The sequence below is a fragment of the Glycine max genome, chromosome 1 (genome assembly GCF_000004515.6).
Source record: "Glycine max cultivar Williams 82 chromosome 1, Glycine_max_v4.0, whole genome shotgun sequence".
Lineage (NCBI taxonomy): Eukaryota > Viridiplantae > Streptophyta > Magnoliopsida > Fabales > Fabaceae > Glycine > Glycine max.
Window position 1 is genome coordinate 46,352,147 of NC_016088.4, and position 27,752 is coordinate 46,379,898.

General features: G+C 32.2%; 1 protein-coding gene, 1 long non-coding RNA gene and 1 pseudogene across 4 annotated transcripts; 2 read left to right on the top strand and 1 right to left on the bottom strand.

Annotated features, from left to right (window-relative positions):
- Positions 1–2,890, top strand: LOC100788555 (probable serine/threonine-protein kinase PBL1; annotated as a pseudogene).
- Positions 2,891–3,439: 549 nt separating this feature from the next.
- Positions 3,440–11,056, bottom strand: LOC100789085 (B3 domain-containing transcription repressor VAL2). Of its 2 annotated transcripts, none has more exons than XM_006573341.4 (13): positions 10,674–11,056; positions 10,433–10,570; positions 9,295–9,376; positions 9,050–9,151; positions 8,021–8,661; positions 7,786–7,882; positions 7,476–7,650; positions 6,895–6,971; positions 6,398–6,715; positions 5,447–5,496; positions 5,155–5,268; positions 5,002–5,069; positions 3,440–4,326 (listed from the first exon to the last, which is right to left on the bottom strand). In XM_006573341.4, exons 2-13 carry the CDS (start codon positions 10,543–10,545, stop codon positions 3,545–3,547), a joined length of 2,619 nt encoding a protein of 872 aa, XP_006573404.1. In that variant the 5' UTR covers positions 10,546–10,570; positions 10,674–11,056; the 3' UTR covers positions 3,440–3,544. The 2 variants fall into 2 exon arrangements, with proteins under 2 accessions (XP_006573404.1, XP_014630512.1); XM_014775026.3 differs by having other exon boundaries at positions 6,398–6,823.
- A 9,460-nt stretch (positions 11,057–20,516) lies between these two features.
- LOC102669099 (uncharacterized) lies at positions 20,517–27,531 on the top strand. 2 transcript variants are annotated; one of them, XR_412873.3, is made up of 4 exons: positions 20,517–22,684; positions 24,392–24,457; positions 24,576–24,916; positions 25,004–27,531. It is a non-coding gene; the product is annotated as an uncharacterized lncRNA (long non-coding RNA). The 2 variants fall into 2 exon arrangements; XR_412874.3 differs by having other exon boundaries at positions 20,519–22,684; positions 24,576–24,839.
- The last annotated feature ends 221 nt before the right edge of the window (positions 27,532–27,752 follow it).

Genomic DNA, 27,752 nt, shown 5'->3' on the forward strand with positions numbered 1-27,752 from the left:
CGGAGATAGCTAGCGTATCTAGTCCTCTCGCTGATGGAGCAGCGTTTATCTAGTCCTCAACCTTTACCTCTTCCATCACATCAGGGTGGTGGTGCATTGAAAGCTATTGACAGCTTTAAGTCGGGGATAGCTAGTGTATCTCTGTATGCTTCTGGACCAGCTCCTGATGTAGCAGAACAAGATGCTTTTTCCTCAGTTGAGTATGAGGAACTAGAAGGGTTGAAACACCGAGTTGGATTGATGAAGGAGCAATGTTCATCTATTCCGCAACCTTTGCATCTTCCGCCTACAGGGTTGATTAGAAACTTTACATATGAAGAAATTGCTGCTGCTTGCCACAACTTTTCTTCAGATCGATGCATGTCAGAACGTCTTTCTTCTACCATATATAGTGCTTCATTTGGTGATGATGCTTCAAGTGCGAAGAAGTTTGAAGCCACTGTCACCCGCCTTCATTCATCAACTCATGTACTTTTCTTCATTCTGCTATATATTACTTTCATCTCTTGGTATCCTCATGCCTAGTAAATGATGGCTGGTCATCTGAATTGCCGATGCTTCTATTACCAAATATAGAGAAGTAATGCCTTGTTTTCTTAAAATGGTTAGAATTCAATGTTTCATTTTTCATGTACTTTTTGATAGAAGATTGTTAGCCATACGAAAACCATTTTAAGAGAGGCATCAAAGGTTTAGGTTTGTCCTCTGGTGTCATCCAACTTAATATTTAGCAGCAGCTTCTAAACCTTGTTCTTCTTGCTGTCCTCCTTCCTCTCTTACTTCTCTAGCCCATTGAATGTTTGTAAACCACTTTGAAATCAAACGATGAAAATTGTTAAGAATTGCATTGTTACTGTTTCAAGCGTAAATATGAATTATTGTTAGCCTTGCATTGAGAGGTTTATGATTTTTCTCCCTAGACAAAAGTCTGAAAGCAGCTGAGAACTTTCTGACGTGGTTTACGTGTATGTGATGCCTCTTGCAGGGATTGAAGGAATTCATAAATGAAGTTAATACCCTTGCATCTTTGCAACATCCACACCTCTGTAAATTGCTAGGATTTCATGCATGTGATGGTTCGGAACCAAGGATGTTGGTTTATGAGAGGCTATGCCATGGAAGCTTGGACCGCCAGTTGTTTGGGAGATCTGATGGTTCTTCAATTGATTGGAACTCGCGAATGAAAATTGTCATATGTGCTGCACAAAGGTCTTACTTTCTTGCATGAAGAAGGGCCATTCCAGGTAATGAACTTTCTGTTTTTAGCTTAATTTGGTGTAAAATTTATGTCAAATATTCAAAACTGAAGCAGCCTTCGGTGGTCTTGTCTGCACATTTTTTTGCCTTTCTCTCTATGTGGTCTTTTGACCTCATTGAATGCCATTGGACTAGAGTTATTGTGTATCTTAATATGGACTGAACAATTATATGATAAGATATTTTTCTATGTTCCTTTAGTACATTAAATATTAATTTAGGTTGTATATTACTACATTTCTATCTTTGCTGATGAACCTTTATCAATTAATTGTAGGCAATGTATAATGAATTTTCAGCAGCCAACATACAGATTGACGAAGATTTCAGTGCAAAGCTTTCTGGATATGGTTGTGTTGGACGTATTCCTGAGGAAGAGATTTCAAGCAGTTCATGTGTAAGTTCATTTACTCAAAAGTGCTGTGTGTTATCATAAATTATACATTATTCATATGATATTGTCTACCTTCAAATCTTATTTTACATGTATAAGTATTCCATAAGTTTTTTTCTCATTCGTTCTGTTGATGAATTTATTATTGTACAGACTGTTGGAAACCTGTCAGTGGAGACATTGGAAAAAGGAATTCTTACTCCAAAAAGTAATGTATGGAGTTTTGGAATTGTTCTTTTGGAGCTACTTACTGGCAGAAAGAATCTTGATAGCCATCACCCCAAGGAAGAGAGGAACTTAGTCAAGTGGATCCTCAACTTAAAGGTCAATTTCCTCCCAAAGCGGCACAAGAACAGTGGCTGACATAGCACAAAGATGCCTCCACAAGGAGCCATCAGAAAGACCTACCATGAGAACCATTGTTGAGCATCTCGAAACGGTACAAGATTTGAAGTACTCTTGTAGGTTCCCACTGCAAGAGCCAGCAAAAGAAATGTCAAGATCACCAAGTCTTAATGGTATCATATGTCACGCACCACCTAGGTTGAGTTTCTCTCCCTCAGCAGCATCAGTAGTAGCAAGACCATCTGTTTCATCTCCTAGATGGTCTGCCAGGTCTGGTGGTGTGCCCACACTGCATCTTCCTCTTCATGCTTGTTCCTCCAGTTCATCTCCTAGGTAGGCCGGAAAGCAGGAAATTATCATCCTCCATGTGTCGGAGAGCTAGTGTTGAAGGATATTGACTGGCTAAATTTCTTGTTATTATCATTTTTGGAGTGATTCAACATAAGTGTATAGGAGATAAAGGTTTAGTTCTTACACCTTGTTATTTCTCTCCATGAGAAGATGTTCTTTTGTAGATAGTGCAAAGGTTTGTTATACTGGGTTCAATTAATTAACTCCTTGATATAAAAATTTACATGGCCACAAACTCCTTTCTCCTCTCAACACTATTTCTCCACTCAACACTAAACATGGCAAAACAAAAAATAATATCCGCGGGTGTCTTCCCTGGCTAGCCCAATTTTGACAGGAAAAACTTGATTTGATTGGGTTTAGGGATGAGGTTGCATTTCCCCCCGCAATACCTGTCTTGAACATGAATTCGACCTCTATTCCAATAATAACTAAACTATAACAGTAGTTAAATTATAAATTTTAATTAGCATTTCTGTACTATTAAACAATTCAGAATACGATTTGAATCTTGTATTTTTTTTCTTTTTCTTTGACGTTCTTAAAATTTATTTTTGCGTATTATTTCATTTTGAATGATCTTGATATATGAAATAAAAATGAGAATAGTGCAACTCATGGCAATTTAACGTCTTTTGGTTGACGCAAGGAATGTAACGTGGCACAACAACATAGTATATAATATAAAGTAGCTTTGAAGAAATCACATAACTATTACATACATCAACCAGTCACATTAGTTCTGTACAACATCAGTGAAATGTTTTTCATGCAAAAGAGCATTTTCCTATTAAAAAGGCAAGCCAAATAATGGCTTTTCAAACTAAACACACGCACTAAGAAACGAAATTAGGTGAAATCTCCCTTTCTCCATATAACAAAAAAGAAGAAAAACAATGCTTATTCAGACTCACCACACACACACACCAAAGAAAAAAAAACCAGGTGGTGTGCTTTCCTTCAACTCCTTGCCTCTCACTAGTTTACAACCCTAAAACACACGCTTTGGCGTATATAGGTTATTGAGTTTTGGGGGGAAATTTCACAACCATAAGACACAGACAACAATAACAAGAAAAAAAAATATAGACATACAAATGAACCTCCTATAATTTTATAATTTATGCAAGGATTCTTGTAAAATGATTTTTGAGTTAAAAAAAAGGAAAAAAAAATTATAATATAACTGGCAAGATTTCATGAGAGTGAATTGTTTTGCTCTCTGTCTTGCCCACTGTTCTCTTCAGGACTGCTTTCCCTCTCATGAATAACCAAAGCGGTTCCACAATCCTCATTGTGTTTTCCCTCACTATCATTGGTTGTCTGTGCTTGCACATTTGAAGCTGAATTTGTTTGCTGCTCTGATATCAAGCTACTAAGGCCATTTCGCTTTAGGTAGGTTTCCAGCGGGAGATTTGCTTCTTCAAGAAGACTCGTCATGCTCAAATTGTTCGGCCAAGCTTGCACATCTTCTCGATCAGGTTGACAATTCAAATCTAATTGTCCCTTGGCAGCTTCAGCCACCGCATGGTTTTGACTCCTTGAATCCAATTCATTTTGCACCCGTACCTCATTCTCCAATCTGTCAACTGGAGTTAAATGTCGTAAGGTGCTATCTACTTCTGATTCATCTTTGGTCCGCCATGATAACTGATTTCTCTGAGCAATCTCTGCTTCACGTTCGGATTGCCGCTTCTTCTTTCGCATCATCAGGGTTTTAAACCGACGTTTAACTGTCATGCACACATTGCAGGTGCATGTGGGTTTGTGTTTGCCCTTCCCACTTGGTGGCTGGATACAGACAATGCAAGAGCACCCAGGTCTATGCCGAGGATGTTTTGTGGTGCTAACAACTGATGTCCTGCCAGAGTCACTTGCATCATCACCCAGTATTGCTGCATTTGCCAAAGCATCCAGTCCTGAAGATTCATGTTCCAGGGCCAGTCTCTGGCTTGCTGCCAGTCTTTGTTTCTTGAATTCTATTATATTTGATGAGATCAAGAATTAATATACAAGAATAACATGTCACCATACATTCATAAAAGTCACAGAATCACCATCCTTGTTCATGCAGCATAATTTGGGATTGCAGATTTGTCAGTTTCTTGAATGAAGATAATTAGATTAAAAAGAGTAAGCATAAAGACAGTAGCAAGACAAAACTCGTTAATACAAGCAACAGTGTGGTAGCTCCTCCATACAACTAATCATTATTGTCCAGCTCATTTTTGTTCTCTTACTGGCACATAAAGTCGGTTTTTTCAATTGGAGGCTCAAGATCAGTTAAGAATGTTTAAAAAGGGTACTACCTGGAATTTTAAAGTCATTATGTAAAATCCTTAGTTCGTTTGTGAGTCCCATTCTACAAATATTCCTAAGAAAATCTATTTACCAAAATAGTAATAAAAACTTGAAATTTACAAAAGTCATTCATCTATATTAAGTCACTAATATAAATTTCTGGATCAAAAGAAAGTCTAAGTAATATGCTTGGGAAGTCAGCCATATTTCAGTACAATTAGTAAATATGAATAGGTAAACTGCCAGAAAAGCATAGCTTCAAAATGTAAAATTTTGCACACGAAACCATTTTCTACAAGTATGTATTGATCAGCAGTAACTAGAAAGCATAATGAACACAGGAAGAGAAATACCTTTATTCAGCCTCAGAAGATTATCCAGTTCCCTTGGGTTCAATTCATTGGGAGCAGCACATGAACACCTGTTGACAGCAATGCAGAAGCATAAAGGTCTTAACTAAGAAAAACTATTGGTATTAATAGCATTGCACTAGAAAGTCTGCTCACCTGCTCTGATCCCATAAGTTCTCCACACATGTCCACTTTGGGGGAGTAAGTACATCAACAGGCAACTTCCGCCATTTTGAGCAACTATCACACTGCGTCCACTGCTCGTTTACCCTGAGATCCAATAGCACTCCAAATTGAAATACTCAATCAAAATATATAAATTTATGCATTGCTATAACTTGAAAAAGAACTCATCAGGTTCAATAGAAAATAAGAGGCTGGTAAAAGAGGGAAAACTTGACATAAGCAATGAAAAGAAAAAAACTCTAATGCACAATACTCATCTTACCCAGTTGATCGAACTACGAATATACTCCTCTTTCCAAAGACAGGAGGTTCCTGTATGAATTGAAGTAAGTCAATTCCTGTGCATGATGTTAAACAGGTAATATAATAAATTTAATGTTATTTACCTAGTCTTTGAGTGGAGACTTAAAAATTTATGTATTAAGACATTTGTGAAGCAGAGACACTAGCCCTAATATTGGTTGGTGTCTTGTGACTAGGCATAACTGATGAAAGCAAAGCCCATTTTTTAATTTTTATAAAGGAGAATGCTAAAGAGCGCCCTTAGGAAAGTAAACAAAAACAAGAAAATATTTGATGAATAGAAAAGTATTTATTATATTAAAAAACACAAAAAAAATTATATTTACTATTTTAAGTAGTTGAAAGCATTTAATAAAGTGTGATTATTGTTTCTTAACCAGTGTCCTTAAGACACTTGTTAAGAAGATCCTTTCAAAATCATGAATTACATCACTCACCTAACCTGAGTTTTGAGAAACCCATGCCTTCTTCCCTTCTTATTCCAAAAATTACAAAGGAATCCCCTACCCATGTACTAGTTGTTTTTTTCCTATACAAATACATGCCCTAAATGCAAAGACTATATAACCTGGAACTAGACGAGTATTTTAACAAGTTCAAACTAGATGGCAATTTCAATAAATTACGGAAATTGCAAATACCAGGAAAGGTCAACTAGATGTATGCTGAATTACCCATATCTGAGAAGTTCCAACCTTCTAGAAGTCAGATTTTCTTCTTTAGATTTAGACAGAAGTTTAAGGAAAGATGAACGCATTAAGAAACTCATTAGAAAGAAAGGCTCATCCATATTTATTTGGGTCAAGTTGGTGTCTGAGTTAAACAGACACCAAAAATATCAATTTAACCTAACACTAATAGAATGGGTGAATTTCATAAAATTACTGCTCCTTCTAAATTGTTTACTTACTTCATATTCTTCAAATACATGATCCTCGATCATGACAATGCTTGGCTTAACAGTAGGAGGTGGACGGAGCATATCTTGAGCCTCTTCCCAAGTAAGTTTCAGCTCCAGTGCATCCTGGCTATCAATAAGCAACCTCTTACTTTTTGACCCAATATTCCGAGTTCTTTTCTTCTCAGGAACCATCACAGGTGGCAACGGCAACTCATCTCTTTTTCTGCTTTCAGGCATGTCAATGTTATGCCAACTCATGTCACCACCAGCTGAGTTCCATTTTTTAGACAGCGCATTTAGGTGGGTTTCTGAACATCCCTTTTGTAACTGAAGAAGGCCAGAGTAACCACTTAATATAGGTAGATTCACATAAACACCAGAATAGGAAGTTTCACTTGAATGAGAACCATTGGGCATATTAGATGGTAGTGTTTCCTGCTTAATGGGTGATTAAATATCAAGTCTAAAAGTTTGAGTTTGCTATATGAACTAAAAGTAACTGTTACCTGTACTGCAGTAGAATTTGTTGCCTTTCTAAACCCCATTATAAGTTTCCCCTCAGGGTCCATACGGCTAAATGTTACTGCAGAAATTTAAGAAAAAAAGTTTAAACAATTTTGTAACCAAATTTCAAGATGAAACTAAAAAAAAATTAGAAGCAAACACATGTTGCAATTGAAACTTAAAAATGGAACAGAAATCAATTGTTTTTCAATGAAGAGAAACAAATCAAATATATCTCCAAAGACATGAGCGACATTTTGTCCAAGGAACAATAAAAACGTCAGTGAAGTAAACTTTGTAAACATTCTCGGAAGATAAAGAAAGAAAAGAAAATACATTACAAAAACCATTGCAGTTGGTATCTTAAAACAGAATGTCTTCTAGTTATGCTGATTGATTAGTTAACACCGTGAAAAATTAGCAGATTTTTAGAAAATGATACTGATTAGGTAACACTTAATACATGTTTTTGTAAAAGACACGTATTAGTTGATATATTCTTAGAAAATGAAAGTGTCCATGTGGTTTATCTATTCTTAGAATGGGTAATTTACCAAATTAAGGGATTCTCAGTAAAACATACCAGTATCTCCAGCTTGCAATTGCATAGACTGAATGCAGGGGGTTACACCTTCTAAAACATACATCCTGCTGTTATTATTTGGCCAAAATCTAAATTGAAACATCCATTCTTTTCCTTTCACATCTTGGATTCGTAAAGGAAGGCCCTCTGGTTGAGAGATTGGAGGGAAATATGCCTGCACAATGGTCTCCTCTTTCAGTTTTAACAAATTACCAGACTCATCAAGAAAAACAACTTTTACTAGAATTGTTAGTTAATATAAAATGACAACAGTAAATGCCAGTTCAACAGATGAGTTAAGATAAATTACTTCAGCACATGCTTTTGGTAAAACCAAGCGACCAATTCGACCAGCATCACTTGCACTAAGCATCTTTTCAAAGAGTGGCACGATTGTAGAATTTGAACTTGAACATATCATGAATCATGGTTAAGGAAATACTAAGGTAAAGATTAGCTATCAAAATAATAATAAGTGTATCAACCAGTAAGTATCCTGTCAGTGATTCATAATAATTTATAGGACAGATTACAATGTTGGATACTCTCCTGATATTTGTTGCAACTCTTGATCAGTAATCCTAGGCCAATAACGTGGAAGCAATTGATTCCTTCCCCGTCCTTCAGCAGGTGGTCTTGCTACACGAATCTGCGATACCATGCCAGCATTTGCTTCTAAGCTTGTCCCAATAGTTGACCTAGCAGGCTTAGGTAAAAGATGGTGAGACCTTGACCCCAATAAAAGTGGAGATGTTTTACTTTGTTCCCTTTCATCAACAACAGCACTATGAAAGGGATTTGAATTTCCTAAAGGAGCAGCAAGGGTCATACTCAAATTTGTCTGTGCCAATGATTCATATATATCTCGCATTTCTGTCTCTGGCTTACAGTTCTCTGCTTTGGAAGCCTTAGACGATCCATTAGACTCACAATGAAATTGTGATATCAATGTGTTTCCAAGTTCTCCAACTGAGGGTAAAATTTCTGGTTTCATTTCTGCAAAAGGCCCATCTGTTTCAACGTTGTGAGTTTTGAACCAGCACTGAAGCTCATCATTCTCTGCATAATGCCCTACTTGCATACCCCTCACAGTTAATTGGTTAGCCAGAGATGTGCACTGCTGCTGTGTACTGACATTTTGTACTTTTGATGTCCCAGATCCATTAGGCTTTTCATTGCTTGCAATCTGTCAAATTATCATTGTCAATTTTAGGAACATACAGTTAGACTTGAAAATTCAATTATCAACACAAATAATCAAATACGTAAGAAGCAATAACCTATTTATGGGAGCACAGATTTGAATTGCAGAGCCTGCATAACAAATTTTTTTATTGATACCTAGATCATAGAACACTCAATTTACCTCTACATGCAAATCAATAATTAACTTATCAACCTTATGGTGATACAAGATTCAGTTTAACCTGAAAATTTAGACCTGCTATCAAACATCATAAATATTGATCTATTTGGGGGCAATTGTGATAATCAATAAAGGAAACAATATTTTGATGTGTTTGCATAGAGGTGAACATAATAATTATTTAAATAAAATGGTAAAGTTAATTTACAGGTTGCGGTCCTGAATTCCTTCCACAGCTTATACAGCTTACACCACCAGTATCTAATAATTCAAGCTGAGACATAGAAGCAATGCATCCACAATGGAGACGCTGCAGATAATAAGACAAAACATATAGGATCATTAACCTTAATGTAGAACATGGAAATACCAAAATTGGGGTAAAAAGAGTTATGCCAGTCTTATATATACTCTACCAATGTACCAAAATACATATATCTTTTTTAACTCTACCTTGTCACATGAAGTGCATTCTCTCCAACCAGAATCATTTGAGTGGAACATATCACAATACGTTGATTGCTCATAAGCAGAACTACAACAGAGAAAAAAATCAGGATTAAGAATCAGAGCATGAATCTCTTGGTAATGCCCAATTTCAATCAAATAAAGAAGATCTGCACACTTATTGATCCAAGTCAATGCTTACTCTAAAGGACACATGTTATCCATATAACATTGTTTACATCTTATACAGAACTTGAGTTTGAAAACGAAAATTGTAAGAGCAACTGTAATCATCTTTTTCATTGCATGCTTGATAACTTTGCCAAGAGACAAATTAGTGGAAGCATATATATTAATTTCAATAACTTATTATGGAATTATCATATGATACCATCCCAAACTCATTCCATGTTTCCCAAACAGAATGATATTAGGCACCGTTCAAATTCAACATGATTTTGACAATAAAATTCAGCCAGATGAAATCCTTGTTCCACTGTTCCTCACACAAGCTTTGCCATCGGACAAACTGGTTATACAAATACAATGTTTTTTCTTTTAATTTCTGTTCCCATTTTATCCCAAGTAATTTTTTTTGTCATTTACTAAAAAAATGTAAGGAAAATTAATACTGTAAATAAGAAACACATGCCATATAAAAACACATGTCATAAACAACGTTTTAAATTGCGGTCTCTGGTCAGCAGCCACAATAAAAATTCGGCGACCCAATTTTACCTACGACAACTTCAAGTCTTCTATTACTTACCATATAATTTTAAAAAATAAATAATAAAACAAGCATAAAAAGCGTGTAAACGCCACTACACTGAAATTCAGCAAAAAAAGCCGCTACACTAACCTTAGAAAATTGGAAGGAAAAAAAAAAGTAGCCACGAGTCAGAGCTTAGATTAAGAAAGAATCAAATTAGCAAATTCAAAAGTAAAAACATTAATTTGTCAAACGTAGAAACATAAAAAAAAAAAAAAAAAAAAACAGCAAACAATTAACAATAACAAAGCCACAAATCACAAAATTACTCCAATGTTTCTAATCCACTGTTGTGTTCCGTACATCCACGTATCTAACTCACGCGTCAATTTCAACTCACGCTCATCGATTCGGAATCTAGAGCATCATTACCCGCACTTATCGCAGAGATCGGCGAATTCGCCGGATCGCAGGGCCCAGCCTTTGCGCCACCGAATCGTCGTCGAGGTGGCGCACGCCACGTTCATGCAGCTCCTTGACTCCATTTACAACTCCAATTCCACACAGACTCTGCAAAAAAAATCAGAAAAATCAGAACGAAAAACCCTAACTGTCACCTCACCAGCTCGCTCGACGCCGGATGTAAAATCCAGCAGCGGAGAAGCGACCGTACCGAAATTAAGCCGGAGAGGAAGCTCGAGTGGTTCCTCCGGTCGCCGGAAGTTCGCGAGGGGAAGTTCCGGTCGCCGGAAGTTAATTTTTAAGCGGAGGAGGGGCGGCGAGTGGTGAGGTTTGGGATTCGCATTCACGCGGTGGCAGAGGAATGGAGTGTGATCGGAAGGTTATCGGAACCTGAACGGAGGAGAGGAACCGGAGAGAGATTTGAATGGACGACGGTAACCGGAGAGAGAAGAGGGGTGAATCTGAGAGAGTGAGAGAGAGAGAAAGGAGGCGTGTGCATGCAGAAATATAAGATAGGAGAAAGAAAGAGGAACCAAAATGCATGCACGATGATTACACTTCAAGACTCGGCCAACTCCCCCACTTGCTCTCTCTCTCTTTTTTTTATTTATAATTTATCATCATTATTTTTTTTTAGCTTTTATTATTAGCAATATCATTGTGTTTATATTGTTACTCATTATTTTTTCCAGTTTCTTTTTTGGCTAGATAATGTTTAGTATTAATTAAATATATGTTATCATTTTTTAAATAGTAATGTATGAATAAAATATTTTGATATTTAATTTGAGGAAATAATTTTTTTAAATGTTAAATTATAAACAAGAATAAAATTTTCTTACTTTCTTAGATGAGAATAATTTTTGAGATAGCTAAATTATATTTTAGTTCTTAACAAAAAAATTTAGCATTTTTTTGTCCAGTATTCTTTTGTTAACAATTTTAGTTCTTTTTTGTTAAGTAGTAGCGTTAATTGATAATGTGACTCTGTATGTTAATGGAAAATTCCTTGATTACGTGTTAGATGGTCTTGGGATTTTATAGTGTTTGGAGAAAGTAGATTAAAGCAATCACTTGCTCAAGTCACATATATGGTCTGGTCCATGCATGGTAGTCTAATAGTGCAGTTTGTAGCGGAAAGGGGTCTGAAAAGCGATCTGAAAAGCGATCCTTTGACGCTTTCTTTGTTAATTTCTTATAGTGGTTGAGGGATTGAATAACTTCCTTAATAAATTTGTGGAGGTGTGGGGTTTTTTAGGCTTTGAAGATGATGACTTTATTTCCTTTTCTTTAATGCAATAGGCAAATGATTCGACAACTTCAAATGATCCTTTTTGAGGCATGTTTGATAGCCAAATGTGGGTTATTAAAGTCATTCTACAGAGCTTTGAGTTTGTCTCGGTTTTGAAGGTAAATTCTCTTAAAAGCAAAATATATGGTGTTAATGTCTGATAATTTTCTGGTTAGGGCCTCATCATTTCTTCATTGATCGGTTGCAAATGTTACCTTTTAAATTCCTTGGGATAACCATTAGTGCTAATTCTAGGTGAACTGGCACATATGATCCAATGTTAGGCTTATTCAGGAAAAAAGTTGTTTGGGTGGAAGGGTCGTTATTTGTCTCAGGGGAGGATTACTTTGCTAAATTCAGTGTTCTTATGTTTGCCTTTATATTATTTCTATTTTTATAAAGTCCTAAAGAAATTCATGAGTTGATAAAATTACAGAGACGACGTTTGTGGAGTACTTTTCGGAGACGAAGAATATATGTTGGGTTAATTAGAAAACAACGATGTCTCCCAAAGTCAAAAGGTGATTTGTGAGTGAAAAATTTGGAGTTATTTAATATCAGTCTTCTGGCTAAGTGGAGGTGGCGGTTTTTATCTGATTAAGATGCAATGCCTTAAGGTTTTTGTATAGTTGTATTCTTGGTAGGATAGTTATTCTTTGTTAGTCTATAATAATATGGTGTCTCTATTGTAAGATCAAATTTTGTGTCCACTTAATAATATTCATATTTGTCTTCCAAGTTGGTAATGTGATAATTATATTGTTAGCCCTCTTAAAAACATGACTTATGCTATTAATGAGTCTAACATGATAATTATATGTAATTTTTTTTATAAATTATATTTTTAGTGACACATGTTTTCATATTAATAATTAGTGATGATAAACTAATTAATGAGAGATTAAAAATATTTTTTCTAAAAATAAAAAATACATAAATAATTATCACATTAGATTAGTTGATGATAATTAAAGTTATATAACTGTCATGTCATCCGTTAATTAATATTTGATGGTAGAAACTAAAATTGTTAATAAAATAAAAATTTAGGAAATAAAAAATGCTATAAATTTTGTTTGGAAACTAAAAATGAATTTTTTTAAAAAAAATTAGGTATAGTAAAACTCTTTTTCATTTATAAATAATTAAAAGATTAACTTTTCTGTGATAAAAATTAACAGTAAGAAAGTTAAACAATTAATAAATCTATTGTATAAATTTTATTTCAAAAAATAGAATTCTAATAGGAATAGTTTAATTTATTTAATTAAAAATAAAAAAGTTCCGTATGTCGTATACAACCTAATTTATTTAATTAAAATGTGGTATACAAGAAAGGGAAGGGTTGGTATTTTATTTTTAAATATAAAATTATTCACTAATTTCATTATTTTAAATGATAAATATTTGTCACTTATTCATTTCAAATCCCTCTATTTAAATAAAATCAAATTATTTTTTATCTATAAATTGAAACATATGACTTTTTTTTACAGAAAGTTTGAAACATATGAATTAAAAAAATGAGAACACGGTTCTGTTTACTTTTATATATACTAGGGGAAGACTCCCTAAAATTTTTAAATAATAAAAAAAAGTTAAATACAATTGGTAAAAAAAGGTGATCAAATAAAAAACTAACAACATAGAAATAGTGGAAAGATACTATAGGTTAGAAGAAAATTTTAAAAGTTTAAAAGATAATTAAAGGGTAAAAATATCCAATAAAATATGGAAATCAAATAAAAATATTCATTTTATTATTAGTAAAAATTTGAAATTGTTTATTATCAGTCTGATTAAGATGGAATGCCTTAAGGTTTTTGTATAACTTTGCATTCTTGCTAGTTATTCTTTGTTAATCTATAATATAGTATCTCTATTATAAGCTATATCACATTTTGTGCCCACTTAATAATATTCATATTTGTCTTTTAAGTTAATAATGTGACAATTACATTGTTAATCCTCTTAATAATATAACTTATTATGTTATTAATGAATTTGACATGACAATCATATATAATTTTTTTATAAATTTTATATTTAGTCCCATATGTTTTTTACTAATAATTAGTGTGGTACACTAATTAATAAGAAATTAAAAATATACTCTTTCAAAAAATATAAAATACATAAATAGTTATCGGTTAACATTGATATTTACAATTATATAATGTAATAATTATATAAAATTAAATTTATTTAATGTAATGAACTTATTAAAATACTAATGAGTATCAATTTTTTTAAAAAATAGAATTTATTTTTATATACAACTATTAGTTTTTTTTAATAAATAATTGAGTAAAAATTGTTTGGGTTTGTATAAATTAATCTCGATTCTTTCAGAGAAAATCAATAATTAATATCCATTATCCAACATAGCATATGTGTGATTTTTTTTTACTGTAATACGTGTGATTTGTTATTCATCCTATATAACACAACATTAGTCTTAAATGCATCAACTCTATTCACTTATATCAAAAGTAACTAAGTAGCACCGGAAAATGTGTCACTTAGTTAGTTACTTTTGATGGATTTACTATAGTATCCTTTGATGGCCACAACGTAGGAGCACGTATTCACTTGTCAACGAGGTTTGTGCTTTTTCGTCCATTCGTCCAATTTCAATTTCGATGTGGGCCCAATTAAATAGTATTCCTTTCATCTCATTGCAATGGTTACTTAGAAAAAAAAATTATCTTATTATAATTGTATTTTAATTTTTTAATGAAATATAATTTTTTTTTACTTATTATTCCTTACAATGAATTAAATATTTATAATTAATTAATTATTTTTATTTAATTAATTAATTAACATGTGTTACTTTTCTTCTTCAATCTTTATAAAAGAGAATAAAATTATTATAAAGTAATTAAGAATATTTTAATTAAAAATAAATAATATAAAAGATAATTTAGAAAAAAAATCTTATAAAAGGAATAAATAAATTTAAAAAAATATTATTATATTTAGAAAAAAAAAGTAATATCTATAATTTTTCTTCCAAAATTCATGCTTTTTACTTAAGTTGTGTAATCAAATATTATACATATTTACAAGTTTTAAATTCATGCGTTTTACATAAGTTGTGTAATCAAATATTTATTTATTTTCTTTTACAAGTTTTAGTACTATATCTATATTTAAAAGTAGTAAATTGCAATATCTGAAACTAAAATAATTTTCCCCAAAATTCATGCTTTTTACATAAGTTGTTGTCTAATCAAATCAAATATTTAATTTTTTTTTCACAAGTTTTACATGTGAAATTAAAATGAAAAGCAAATCCTTGTCATAAATAATTTAATTTTATAATGTGATAAAGTAAAATGATTTTTTATATAATAATAAGTTAGCTACCAAATTTTTTGTATAAAACTAATTCAAACATCTATTATTATGTTAGTCAATAAATTAATATATTTTCACTGCAATAAAGTAATATTTAAATAATAAGAATAATAAGGAAAAAAACATTGTTATAATAATATTAAAAGATTAGACAGTTATAAAGTGTTATTTAAATCTGAAAAGCACTTTTTTCAGTTGAGTTATTATGACATCAGTGTGTTGTGTGAATTGTGATGACGAGGGTGACGCAAAGGAGAATGAAGGGTAAAGGAATAACGTCGACAATGACAGACCCATCTCCATCTGAGTCGCACGCGTGATTGCTGTGGTGGCAGCCTGGCTGCGCACACTCACACATCGCAAAACCTGCTTCTTCTTTCTCGGTTTCCGTTTGCTTTGCTTTGTATCCCCCAGTATTAAAATCATCATCTCATAATTTCAAGAAAAATTTTAATCAATGTATTAAGAGTATTAATTAAAAAATTTAAAGTATAAACACTTTTATCAGTAAACAGAAAATTATGTTATTTATGATTTTTGTACTTTTTATATGATTTATATAAGATATATTTTTATTATTTTATTTTTAGTTAATATTCTAAGAATATTAATCAACAATATCTTAATTTTAAATGTAAGATCCGCTCATTTGTAAGTCTGTCAATTTTCACATATAAAAAAATCAATTTATTTGAAGTGAAAAGAAAAAAAAAATAAGATTTACATTTTTACATCATAATTTAATTTAAAATTTTTATCTTAATTTACTTTCATTTCACTCTACTACCAAATATACCCTTAAATTTTACTACTATAATAATGTAATTATTTTTTTAGCTAATGTATTGTAATATTCCAATTTTTTATTGACTTTAATTAAGTTAAAACAACCCGCTCATTTAAATCACGTGTTTGCTTGTATGTCCCGATTTTCTTTAATAGTATAACGTACAGAGCATCATCATATGTAATAAAATTAGAGGAGTTATACATTCTAATATACGTAGTTTTTTTTTTTTTTGGACGAGATATATTTTTCACTTGAAATAATCCAAATTTTTAACAAAGTTTCATTCTTAGATTTTATTATCAAATTTATCGTGTATATATATATGAGTTTGTTAATAGACATTGATGACTTTTTAAGTTGGTATGCATCAGCAAATGTACACCAAATATTTAGGATAAAATAACAGTTATTTCTCTATTTTAATTAATTTATTCTAGAGTATTAGAGTAATTTTATATATTTAATTAAAAAAACAAAAAATGTCATTTCTCTTTCCTCCGTAACTCTCGTCACGCGTATTAATGCATTTAAAACCATCATGTTGTTCAAGAATGAAGTTTTGTTGTTCGAAGGATAAAATTAATGGATTTTCATACTTGTTCTTTGAACGGAGTTAAAGTGGAGTTGTGGCACCTAGTTATTGTTGGAAATGAGGCGCTTGCAGTAAGGTATCCAAGGATTTTCTCTAATTAGTAACTTGGAGCAGAAATATAGTCTAATTAGTGCTCTTGTAACATGGGATCAAGTCTATTGGAGTTGGAATCTCTCTTGGCGAAGATAATGGTTTGAATGGGAAAAACCATTAGTGGAGAATTTTATAGAGGACATTGGACAACTACAACTAAAACAACATCAAAATGACTAGTGGGCTTGGATGTCAAATGGCGAAGGAAAATTCACTGTAAATGAAGCGTATAGAATCATATGAGGATCTTTAGTAGTGTGTGGAAATCTTTTGTGCCATCAAATGTGACTGCTTTCACGTGGAGACGTGGAGAATGCTACTGGACAGAGTACCATCAAAAGATAATCTAAGGAAGCAGAATGTAAACCTCACGGAAGGGAACTCCATGTGTTCGTTTTGCTCACAACAAGGGGGAATAGTGAAACATTTGTTTTTTAGTGCAGATTTGCTGTTCAAGTTTGGAATAAGTGGAGGCATGGCAATTGAGTGGGACCGGATTGGTTTAGTCTCTCTATCTCCAATCCTCCATTTTTATTGGAGTTCAAAAATTATATCTATTCCTACCCTGGCTTAGGGATTGGTTTCCAGCCTCATCCTCAATCCTATCTTTTTCTTTTATTCATAAAAATGGAAAAAATATAATAATTTTTTTCAAATTCAACTGAATCTATTATAACATGTTAAATTAAAATTTCAAGTAAAAATTGTTTAATCTTTTTTATTTTTGGATAACTTAAAGAAATAATGATCATGATACCTTGTTTATCAAGATTAAAATTTCAAGTGTTTAAAAATAGATTAAATAAAAATTATTTGTTCTCATTTATTTTTTGAGTTCAACATGAAATTAAGTAAAAATTGTACATAATTATAAAGAAAATAATAATTTCACACATACAACAAGCATTAATCTATTAAAATTGATAATAAAAACTCATAAGTAGTGTCACAAAAAAAAGTGCTGTAAAATAAACATAAAGTCTTGGTTTCATCTTCCAACAATCTAACAAAAAGCACATAAACTAAAGAAAAAACATAGTCCAAACTTTCAAGTCTAGCAAAATGTCACAAGAGAAAGTGGTTGACATGCATCATAACATCTATTGATCATCCTTCAAAGTGAGTTGGGAAGTAATGTCACTCAATAAATCACCTACACAAGAAATGAGCAACGAGCAAACTTCATATTTATATCTAATTTCAAAATTCGGTAACATTTAATTTCATAATTCAGCAATTTTAGATTTAGAAAATATGCCTTCATCATCGAATCTATTTCATTCAATAAACTAGCAAATTCAAATGTTGATGAGTCACAATGCGGGTGAGTCGCATAGTTGGTGAGTCGAGACGTGGGTTAGTTAACGACGTCGCTCGAACAGTGGTGTTCTCGAAGCGTGGGTGGGTTGACGATGATGTTGGGTCGATGACATCACTAGGTAGCAACACATGGACAACACTTGGAGGTGTGCTTAGAGTTAAGAGAATTCTATGGAAATGGTACTACTTGACTCTAGGGTTAGTGGGTTACTAAAATATTGTAAGGTTATAATAGTGATTTAAAATATTTATTATCATAATAGTATTGGGGTGGGGATGAGGACTAACATATCCGATTTCATTCCCAAATCCGATTTTCTCAATCGAAAAAAATCTAACATTGAATCCAACTCAATCAACTTAATTTTTCTCGATCCGTCAAAGTAGGAAAAGGTCTTATTGATCACTTGGGAACAAATACACTTGACATGCCTAAATAAGTGTGCTAAGTGTTAGGGGGTAGTAGGAGCATTCCGTAATGTGGTCATACCTAGATAGACGAGTGTGTTGAAAGTTCCACATGACGGGTAGCCATGAGAAAAATGGGACGTATTGAAGTCTCACATCGAATAAAGATAGTGTCGAGATAAATTATATAAATAGAGAACAATCCCCACTTTAAAAGTCGATTTTGTAAAATTAAGTTAAAGTCCAAATCCACTTTCCAGAAACCGCCACGCACCAACATATTCAGCATTTTGGGCTGGCTTCATCGGGTCAAGCGAAGGGCTAATCTTTGGTGGAAGTCTGTTTGGTTTGCAGCTGTGTGGACGCTTTGGATACACCGTAATGCAGTAATTTTTAAAGAAGAAAATTCAGAACTAGAAAAAATGGTGGAGTTGGTTAAAGTAAGATCATGGATGTGGCTATCTTCAAAGGCTAAAGGATTTTTGGCAAAATAGATAGACTGGCAATGCAACCTTTATTATGTTTGACAGGATGATTCTTTTTATATAGCTAGAGCTAGAGTATTTTATGTGTTTGAATTTAGTTATGTAGGGAAAGGTTTCTTCAATCTTTTTATATTATAACTTGGTGTATTCTACAACTCTTGTATATTTGACAGAGTGCCTTTGGTACCTGTGTGATTATTAATATATTTATCTTTTGCTGGAAAAATATATTTAAATGGATAAATATTCTTATATTAAATTTAATGAATTTAACTAAGTGACAATCTTCAAAAGAAAGAAGAGGAAAGACAAGGTTTGGACGTTTGGTATGTAAATGAATGAATGACTCATTAATTATCAATCATCATCCATGGTGGCGAGGTGAGAGATGTAAGCTAAATAAGAAAAGGGAAATACGGGAGCTACGGAGGAGAGAGAAACTGAAAATGAGAGTTATGGGGGAGAAATGGAATACGAAATTACAGAGGTGAGAGAGATGATTTTTAAAATTAAATATATAAATTACTCTAATATCCTAAAATAAATTAATTAAAATAGAAAGATAATGATTATTTTATCCTAAATATTTGGATGTGTATTGCTAATGCACTGAAAAAATGATGAGTTCATATATTAAGGAATAGTAATTTTAGAATCTAGAATAATAAAAATTAAAGAGAAATATTTTATAAGAATCTTGATAAAAATTAACTCATTTTACAAGAATAACAAACATTTCAAATTTTAGAAAGATGATAAACAAAGAAATATTTCTACATATATCAAAATTAAAACTCACTTATTTTATAAAATCTAAAATATATTTAAATCTACTTTTTATTATTTTAAATATTTTGGATATTTTATATCTATTTTAAACATTTGTACAACATATGATATATTTATTTATTAAAATAAATTTACAAACAGGTACGTTAATTTTTAATGAATCTTATTTTAATATATAAAAACATTAACTAAAGATAGATTTTATAAACTTAAAAATACACACAGAGTAAAATTAGAATACAGTGTACCATTAATTTGCACATGACCTAACATTACGTATGTATTATGTAATACGCAACCAAAATATCTCGCGGATTTTATCGGTTGATCTAGGTGTTGAAATTGGCGAAGGCTGAAAGTTAGTGGCGGACCCAGCTACAATTTAGGGTGCATCTGCACCCTTTGAACGGTGTGAAAAACATAAAATACATTATTATTGTTATTTTTTTAACTCTTATTTTTATAATTTAACCTCACTGCTTTTGAGTTTTTAGTTGTCAGTAATTTTTTCTTATATTGATTAATTTTTTCATTTATTTTGTTTGTTTTACATTATTTGGTTGGATATTTCATTTTCTTTTAAATAATAAAATATATTTTTAATCCGTTTAAAATTTTTAAGTTTAATTTTAGTCCTTTTAAGTTTTTTTTTTTCCATTTTGTATATCTTAAGTTTGACATGGATATTTTTACTTCACAACATGTTTTACATATTCCTTTAACAAAGGAGGAAAAGTTATTTAAATAGTACTTTGAGAATCAAAAGTATTACCTTTTAAGATTGAAGAGTGAAAAATCGACAATTTTATAGAAATATTAAAATCAAACTTAAAAAATTCTAGATGTACAAAACATATTTTAACATTTATATTTTAATTTTATATGTCGAGTGATCCCATATTCTAAATTCGCCACTGCTTGAAAGTATTATATTCAACATCCGTATAAGAGTGAAGTGTTATATTCTGCCCACAATTGGACGACTGACATTTTTTCGTTTACGTGTCGTCCTGTGGTGCGTCCAATTCCCGTCCAAAAATGTCAATGTCAAGCATTTATTGTTTTTGTCATTTTGTGTTTAATGCATTACGTTTTTCCATGATGACTCTACGTTTCCAACAAACACAAATGATGCATTTTCTGGTTACACTGCCATTTCGCATTCCATTCTCTTTTGGTTTGGCAGTTCTTTTCTCTCCTGTGAGGAAAAACCCAAAGGCTGAAGATTTTTTCATTTCCCTCCTTGTCTTATGCGTTTTCTTTTTACCTTCATGATGAATAGCAGTTCATAAATTTTTGTTTTATGATTTTTTGCAAGACAAAAGCTTAAATTTTTTTGGGTATCCTGCCTTTATTTTGTGTTCCTGAGCCTTCTCCAACGTGCTCATTGTGATGTATTTGATTTCTGGGTTCTGTCGGTACAAAAGATTGAATTTTTTTGTGTTCCTCAATCTTATTTGACCGTGGTTGAGTATTGTTCTTCCTTTGCAATACAAAAGCTTAAATTTTTTTGGGTGTTCTGCCTTATTTTGTTTTGTGACTTCTCGCAACACAAAAGCTTAATTTTTTTTGTGTTCCTGAGGTTTCTCTGACATGCTCATTGTTTCCTATACCCACCTTTTTGTGCCTTCGTCCTTTTTTGGTTCAATACATTTGTTTGCGTTGCATTTTGGGTTCAGATCTGTAGCATTAGGTATCTTTGTTTTGTTTTATGACTTTTTGCAAGACAAAAGCTTAAATTATTTTGTGTTCCTGAGCCTTCTCCGACGTGCTCATTGTGATCGAGACCAACAAAGAAGATGACAAATAGTGTCCAACATTTGGAGTACAAGTTTGTGATGTATTTGATTTCTCCTTTGATTTTTGGGTTCTGTCGGTACAAAAGATTGAATTTTTTTGTGTTCCTCAGCCTTATTTGACCGTGGTTGAGTATTGTTCTTCCTTTGCAAGACAAAAGCCACAGATCATAGTATGTTCGATAGATTACTAGTTCGTTTTCTTTGTTTCTCTGTCTACAGGTTCGTTTTCTTTGTTTCTTTGTTTCTCACAATACAAAAGCTTAAATTTTTTTGTGTTCCTCAAGCTTCTCCAACATCCCTGTTGCTTGGTTTGGCAGTTATTTTTTTCTCCCTTGAGGAAAAAACCAAAGTTGATGTGGTGTTGATGCGGTTCGTTTTCCCTCCCCGTCTTCTGCGTTTTCTTTTTACCTCTATTTGTATTTGTATGCATTTTTTTTTTTCGGTTTTTTGTTTTTTCACTACATGTTCATTGTTTTTTATGAATCGCCATTTTATGCAGAGAAGGTGGAAGAAGACACTAAAGCTGCGATTTTTATCTCCAAAAAGCTTCAATTTTTATGAATCGAAACTTTTTGGAGATAAAAATCACAGCTTTAGTGTCTTCTTCCACCTTCTCTGCATACAATAACGATTGTATTGTGAGAAGTCAGAAAACAAAACAAACAAAATTTAAGATAAAAAAATTTAGTGTCTTTTTGTTCATTGCATCTGTTCATGAAACTTCTCCATCATTGTATTTGTTCATGAATCTGCTGAGATCTCCAGCATTTTGTTTGTGTGGGCTTATTACGGGGAAGATCTGTATCATTGCCTTCAAATTTGTTGGATTTTAAGCGTGGCTGACGTGGGATTATTTTACTTACGTGTCGGCCTATGGTTAATCGTGTTTCCCGCCCAAAAATGTCTACATCAAGCCTGTGTTTCTAATTTTTTGCTTTTGTTGGTGCATGTGTATGATTTCCTTTTTTTTTTTTTTGCTTCTACCTTACCTGTCAATGATTTTGTTGGTGCATGTGTATTATTCCCTTTTTTGTTTTAATTTTTTTTGTGCTTCATTTCTTTGGTTACTTTAGTGTGTGTTACCATATGATGGACCATTTTTTTTAAAATGCCAACTTTGTTTTTGTGGTTCCCTACCATATTGTTGGTGTTTTCTTTCTTTGTTGTTGCCGTTTTACTTTTGTTTAGTTAAGGGTGTTTATTTTTTGGTATATGGTAACTGAACTTGGCTTTTATTTTTGACCGAGAGCAACAAAGAAGACGACTAATAGTGTCCGGCATTTGGAGTACAGGTTTGTGATGTATTTGATTTCTCCTTTAGTTTTGTGTTGGTTGAAATTTTAATATTGTTTGCAATCTTTATTGTTCTATTTTATAACTTGTTGCATGTTGATTGTTTTGTGCCCTTTTTTCAGTTACCATCTGTAATGTTGCATGAATAAAAAAAAAAGGAGCTTTGTTTTGATTTCTGGGTTCTGTCGGTACAAAATATTGAATTTTTTTTGTGTGTTTCTTAGCTTTATTTGACCATGCTTGAGTGTTGTTCTTCCTTTGCATTTCGTATTTCTTTTGTTCTGCCTTTGTTTTGTTTTGTTAGTTCTTGCAGTGAAAAAAATTGAATTTTTTGTTAGTTCTCCCAGTGAAAATATTGCATGTTGATTGTTTTGTGGCCCTTTTTTCAGTTAAAATCTGTAATGTTGCATGAATAATACAAAATCCCGTGAGTAGATCTTTTTGGAATTTATGCTTATATAGGTGCTAATGACTCCTAACACTTTATCCTATGGATATAAAGATGTATTCAATCAATAGCCTGTGTGTAGTGACCCTCAATATTCTAATTTCAATTTACACATGTGACAGTCCATAGTAATTATTAGAGTAGATATAAGAATTCATGTAATTAATAGACTAGATGTTTGCCGAAGTGTAATTTCCCAATGCCAAAATACTACCTGTCTAATCATAAATCGGGAAGTGAAAAAGATAATGATTATGATACATATAATTATTTTTTTTATTAACAGTAATGGTAAGTATTTTTAAACATTTTTCTGCGTCTGGAAATATTTATTATTGAATAAAATAAATATACTTTATTAAGAACAATTTAATTGTGGTGGTACATATTATATAGTAATATGTTATTAAGATTTATGATTTTTTCACTTATAGTATATGTTACTATAAGATTTATTGACTTTTCGTATTTATGTTTATCTTTTTAATCTTTCAAATATTTTTTGTACATAGCCTCTAATAAATAAAATAAATATCAACGATTACGGGAAGTGTAATAGTCTCGCAATAAATATACAACAATATTAGTATTCATAATAAAAGTCTAGCATGAGAAGTGGAAAAAAATTATCATTATGATACAGTAATATGCACGAGAAGTGTAAAAGCCTAACGCTTAATATACTAAGTACATTATTAACTATTCATTATAACTGTTCACCCCCCCAACTATTGAACAGTATTCTAGGAGTTTTAAGTAGTGGTTTTTGCCTATGTATGTATTAACTCCTACGGCAGTTACATCAAAACCTCATTCAATCATAAACATATTTACTATATATATTCATTGGAACTCATAATTAAAACAAAGTATTATATCAAACCATAACCAACAAGTATCACCAACTATTCACTCATTTGTCCAAGAACATCACCCAACACAAAACACCATGACTACACAATCATCCAACGCGTCGAATGCTGTAAGTTTCTTTAAGTTTTCCATCCTTCATCTTTACCTTCTTATAAGTATATGTTCGAGTTTGCTTCATCGAGCATCCTTCATCTTTAAGTTTTCTATCCTTGCTTTTTTGCTTCATACATGTATATGTTCGATATAGATTGTCATTAAGTTTTTTGTCCTTCCATGCTTGCTCTTTTCGTTCTTAGTATATGTTCGATATTGTGCATACTTATCTTCTCCTTTCAACGGGTACAAGTTTGTTGAGTTACTCATTACATGAATGTTTGTCATCTAGGGCCCATCAAATTCACTGCTGTCTACAATTGTGCACCGATTTGAGGCCGCATTCCATGTTGACAAGGTCACGATTTCCCCATCTAAACATTAACTATTTATCTTAATCCCAAATAAATAATATGTGATATACTTATTAAATTTTCCTGATACAATGGTGATATGTTTAACATGTTTACTTGCAGAATGTCATTGAGGTTCCTTTATTCTTACCATAGACAATGGTACCCGAATTATCCAACTTATGTGCTCTTCAAATACAAAGGAGAAGAGCACTTTATAAAGCTTCATAAATATGGTAACCGATACTTTTTTGGTGATGAACTCAAGGGACTTAGAAGAACCCACGACATTTACAAAAGTGTCATCATGCATTTTGTTGCATGGGACAAAAATACTACTTTCCATGTGGAGGTCATGGGACCTCTCTATAGACGAACACGTGAAAGGTCAGTCGCAACCACCAGACACCATGTTTTTTTCCATAGATGTTATCGAAGATATGATACAACACAATTATCAATTGGTAGGAGTTTGTTAATATAATAATAATCCTTTATTTTATTTATTTTTGATGTTGCTATCTTTAATCACTGTGTTGGTTCAAACGTAGGTTCTACTACCAGAGGCTTTAAATTTTTTATTTGGATAAAAAAAATATGACTATGCAACGTGGTCGTGGTAGACGTTACGAATGGATGATCACCATGAATAATGGCCTACCATGTGTTGCTGAGTCATGGATCCAATACTTAACTGACAATCATTTGAAGCCTGGAGATGAGGTCGTCTTCTTCTACAGGTTCGACCAATATTTATGGGAGGTCGTCTATAGGAAGCAGGTTAAATGGGATGAGGAAGAGGACGAAGATGACTCCACTTGAAGAACTCTTTAATTATTTATGTTTGTTTGATTTTTATATTATGGTTGTAATTTAATTACCTTCGGGTAACAATTTTTTTTTTTTTTTTTGTGTTTACTTTCTGATGAACATCGTTAACAACAGGACATATATTATTTTCTTATATTCAATGTTTTATATTCAATTTTTCTATCACATTTATTATTTTTTTATATTCAATGTGTGTTGTTTCCAAATAATATGGGTTGAGCTTTCGACAAAGGCCTATGCTTTAGTGAAAGTGGTAATTGAGCTTTGCAGAACGAAGAGACAATGAAATGTAGAGCTTCATTTTCTTGGAGTACAGGTTTGTTATCTTTCTTTGTCTACTTTACATTTTTTATGTACTTAGTGTATACATTTACTGTTGCAGACCATTGATCCAACGCCAACACTTAGTAATGCTTTCTTTTTTACGGAGTAAAGTTGATTGTTTGGGATCATAGAAACTCCGATTGAAGATGACATCTCATACTTTTTTTTATAATTGTTTGTTCATGAATATATTATGTGTGTCTATCATAGTACTTTGAATTGTAATTCCATTAACCAGTGTTACCAGACAATGTTCCATCTTTGTAATCTGAACCATATTACTAGACTATATGACTATTTGTTATTTGCTTAAATATACAAGTTAATCTTTTTTATATATTCTTAAATAAATATGAAAGTTAATTTTTTTATATATTCTTAAATATTAGTAATATTTAACATTTAAGAAATCTCAAATATTAGTATAAGCCCGTGCATCGACACATGCCAAAGTCTAGTTTTTCTTGAAAGGAAACATCGTGGAGTTCCTTTTTCGCGAAATTCCTATGCATTTTGTTTCGATTTGCCGATTGCAAAGTATGGCCGTGTAGGGTTCAGCTGGCATTTGAAGGTTTTAGGGGATTTTATGTGTTTCATAGTGTCAACGACGTGTTTGTGTTTTTTTTTTTTCTGAGAAATTCGTAAATAGTCATTTTATTTTGGGGTAAGGAAGGAAAATGAGGTTATTCTGTATGATGATTGGTTTGGGGATGAATGAATACTTAATGTTAGGTTTTGAAGGCTATAAGGAAGAAGGTATCTTTTGATTATTATCTCAGATGCTAAGATATTGGCTCCTTGGTTCATATATTCACTTAATTAATGTTTTTTTCCTTTTATTTTTGGGATGTTGACACATAAGCTTGCTTGTCTGGGTTTGTCTAAGTGTTATTGCTACTAGAATTTTGTTATATCTTTGTGTTGAGTTCAGTCATTCAACAACAAAAAGCCTTTTCCGACGAGGTGAGGTCTTCCACATGGATCATATGATGTCGTTTGGCTCGATTAAAGACCCATCTAAATATGATTTTTGTTGACTTGAGAAATACTTGAATGCCGTTTGCATTCAAGTATATTGATTTGTACATGGTTAGTTAATATATTATTATAAGGAAAGGCAGTCCAGGGAGACCTGGATCGAGCAGGAGCAGGAGCACGACAAGTTTCTAGAAGGTTTCCAATTGTGAGTCCCTTTTTCTCTTATTTCATTTTTATATTATGCTTTGCTTTTCATGGAATTGTTAGGCTCTAGCTGTTTTGATTTTAATTTTTTTGTAACTTTGGGGTATTTGCTAGTTTTTGAGATAATTAAAGGGATTGGAGGATTGGTGACTATTTTAGTTTTTTTTTTTTATATTTTGGGAATTTGCCAATTCTTGAGGATTTTAGATAATTAAAGTTGATTGGTTAATTGTGAGTTAAGTTTTTAAGAGAGAGACACTAAAGAAAAATAATTACTCATATTGTTGTAAGTAAAGTATATCGATTTTTACATTGCACTGATAATATTTTCTTTTCAGTTTTGAGCTTTTGGTTGGTTTTCTTAAGTTAATTTTATGATGCATCAAATGGTTTTTGATGTTTGACAGGCTTAAGTTAATTAGCCAGATCATCTGTTCAATTTGTTGAAGGCATTACTTCTGCATGCTTACTCCCTAGCTCCCGAGCCGGAAAGAACCCTGTTTGAGGTTGAAATTCACTGCAATGGTAAGTTGATTATATTTTTATGTGCAAAAACATATACATCAGAGAAAAAAAATAATAATTGAGTATTTGAGTCGTAGTTCCTAACATTGTTTCACATCTTATTACAGATTATCATTTTAAAGGGACATAATAAAGTAGTAATATGTTGTTGTACATATTTTAGACGGGCATAATTTTAGAGGTAGCTCACTTTGCAGCTAAACAATTATGAGGTAGCTCACTTCGCAGCTAAACATATAACATGTTTTTTTTGTCAGCAAAATTAAATATATATTATTAGGGGCAAGGTACCAAAAACATAAATTTTTTAAGGAGGTTATGGTGTATTTCAATCATAACCAGATAGAAATACTACATAACCACCACTAACAACAGCTATCGATGCTAATACAGAAGCCTGAAGAGGTTAAATTGATAGCCCCGTGTTACTTTACTTTG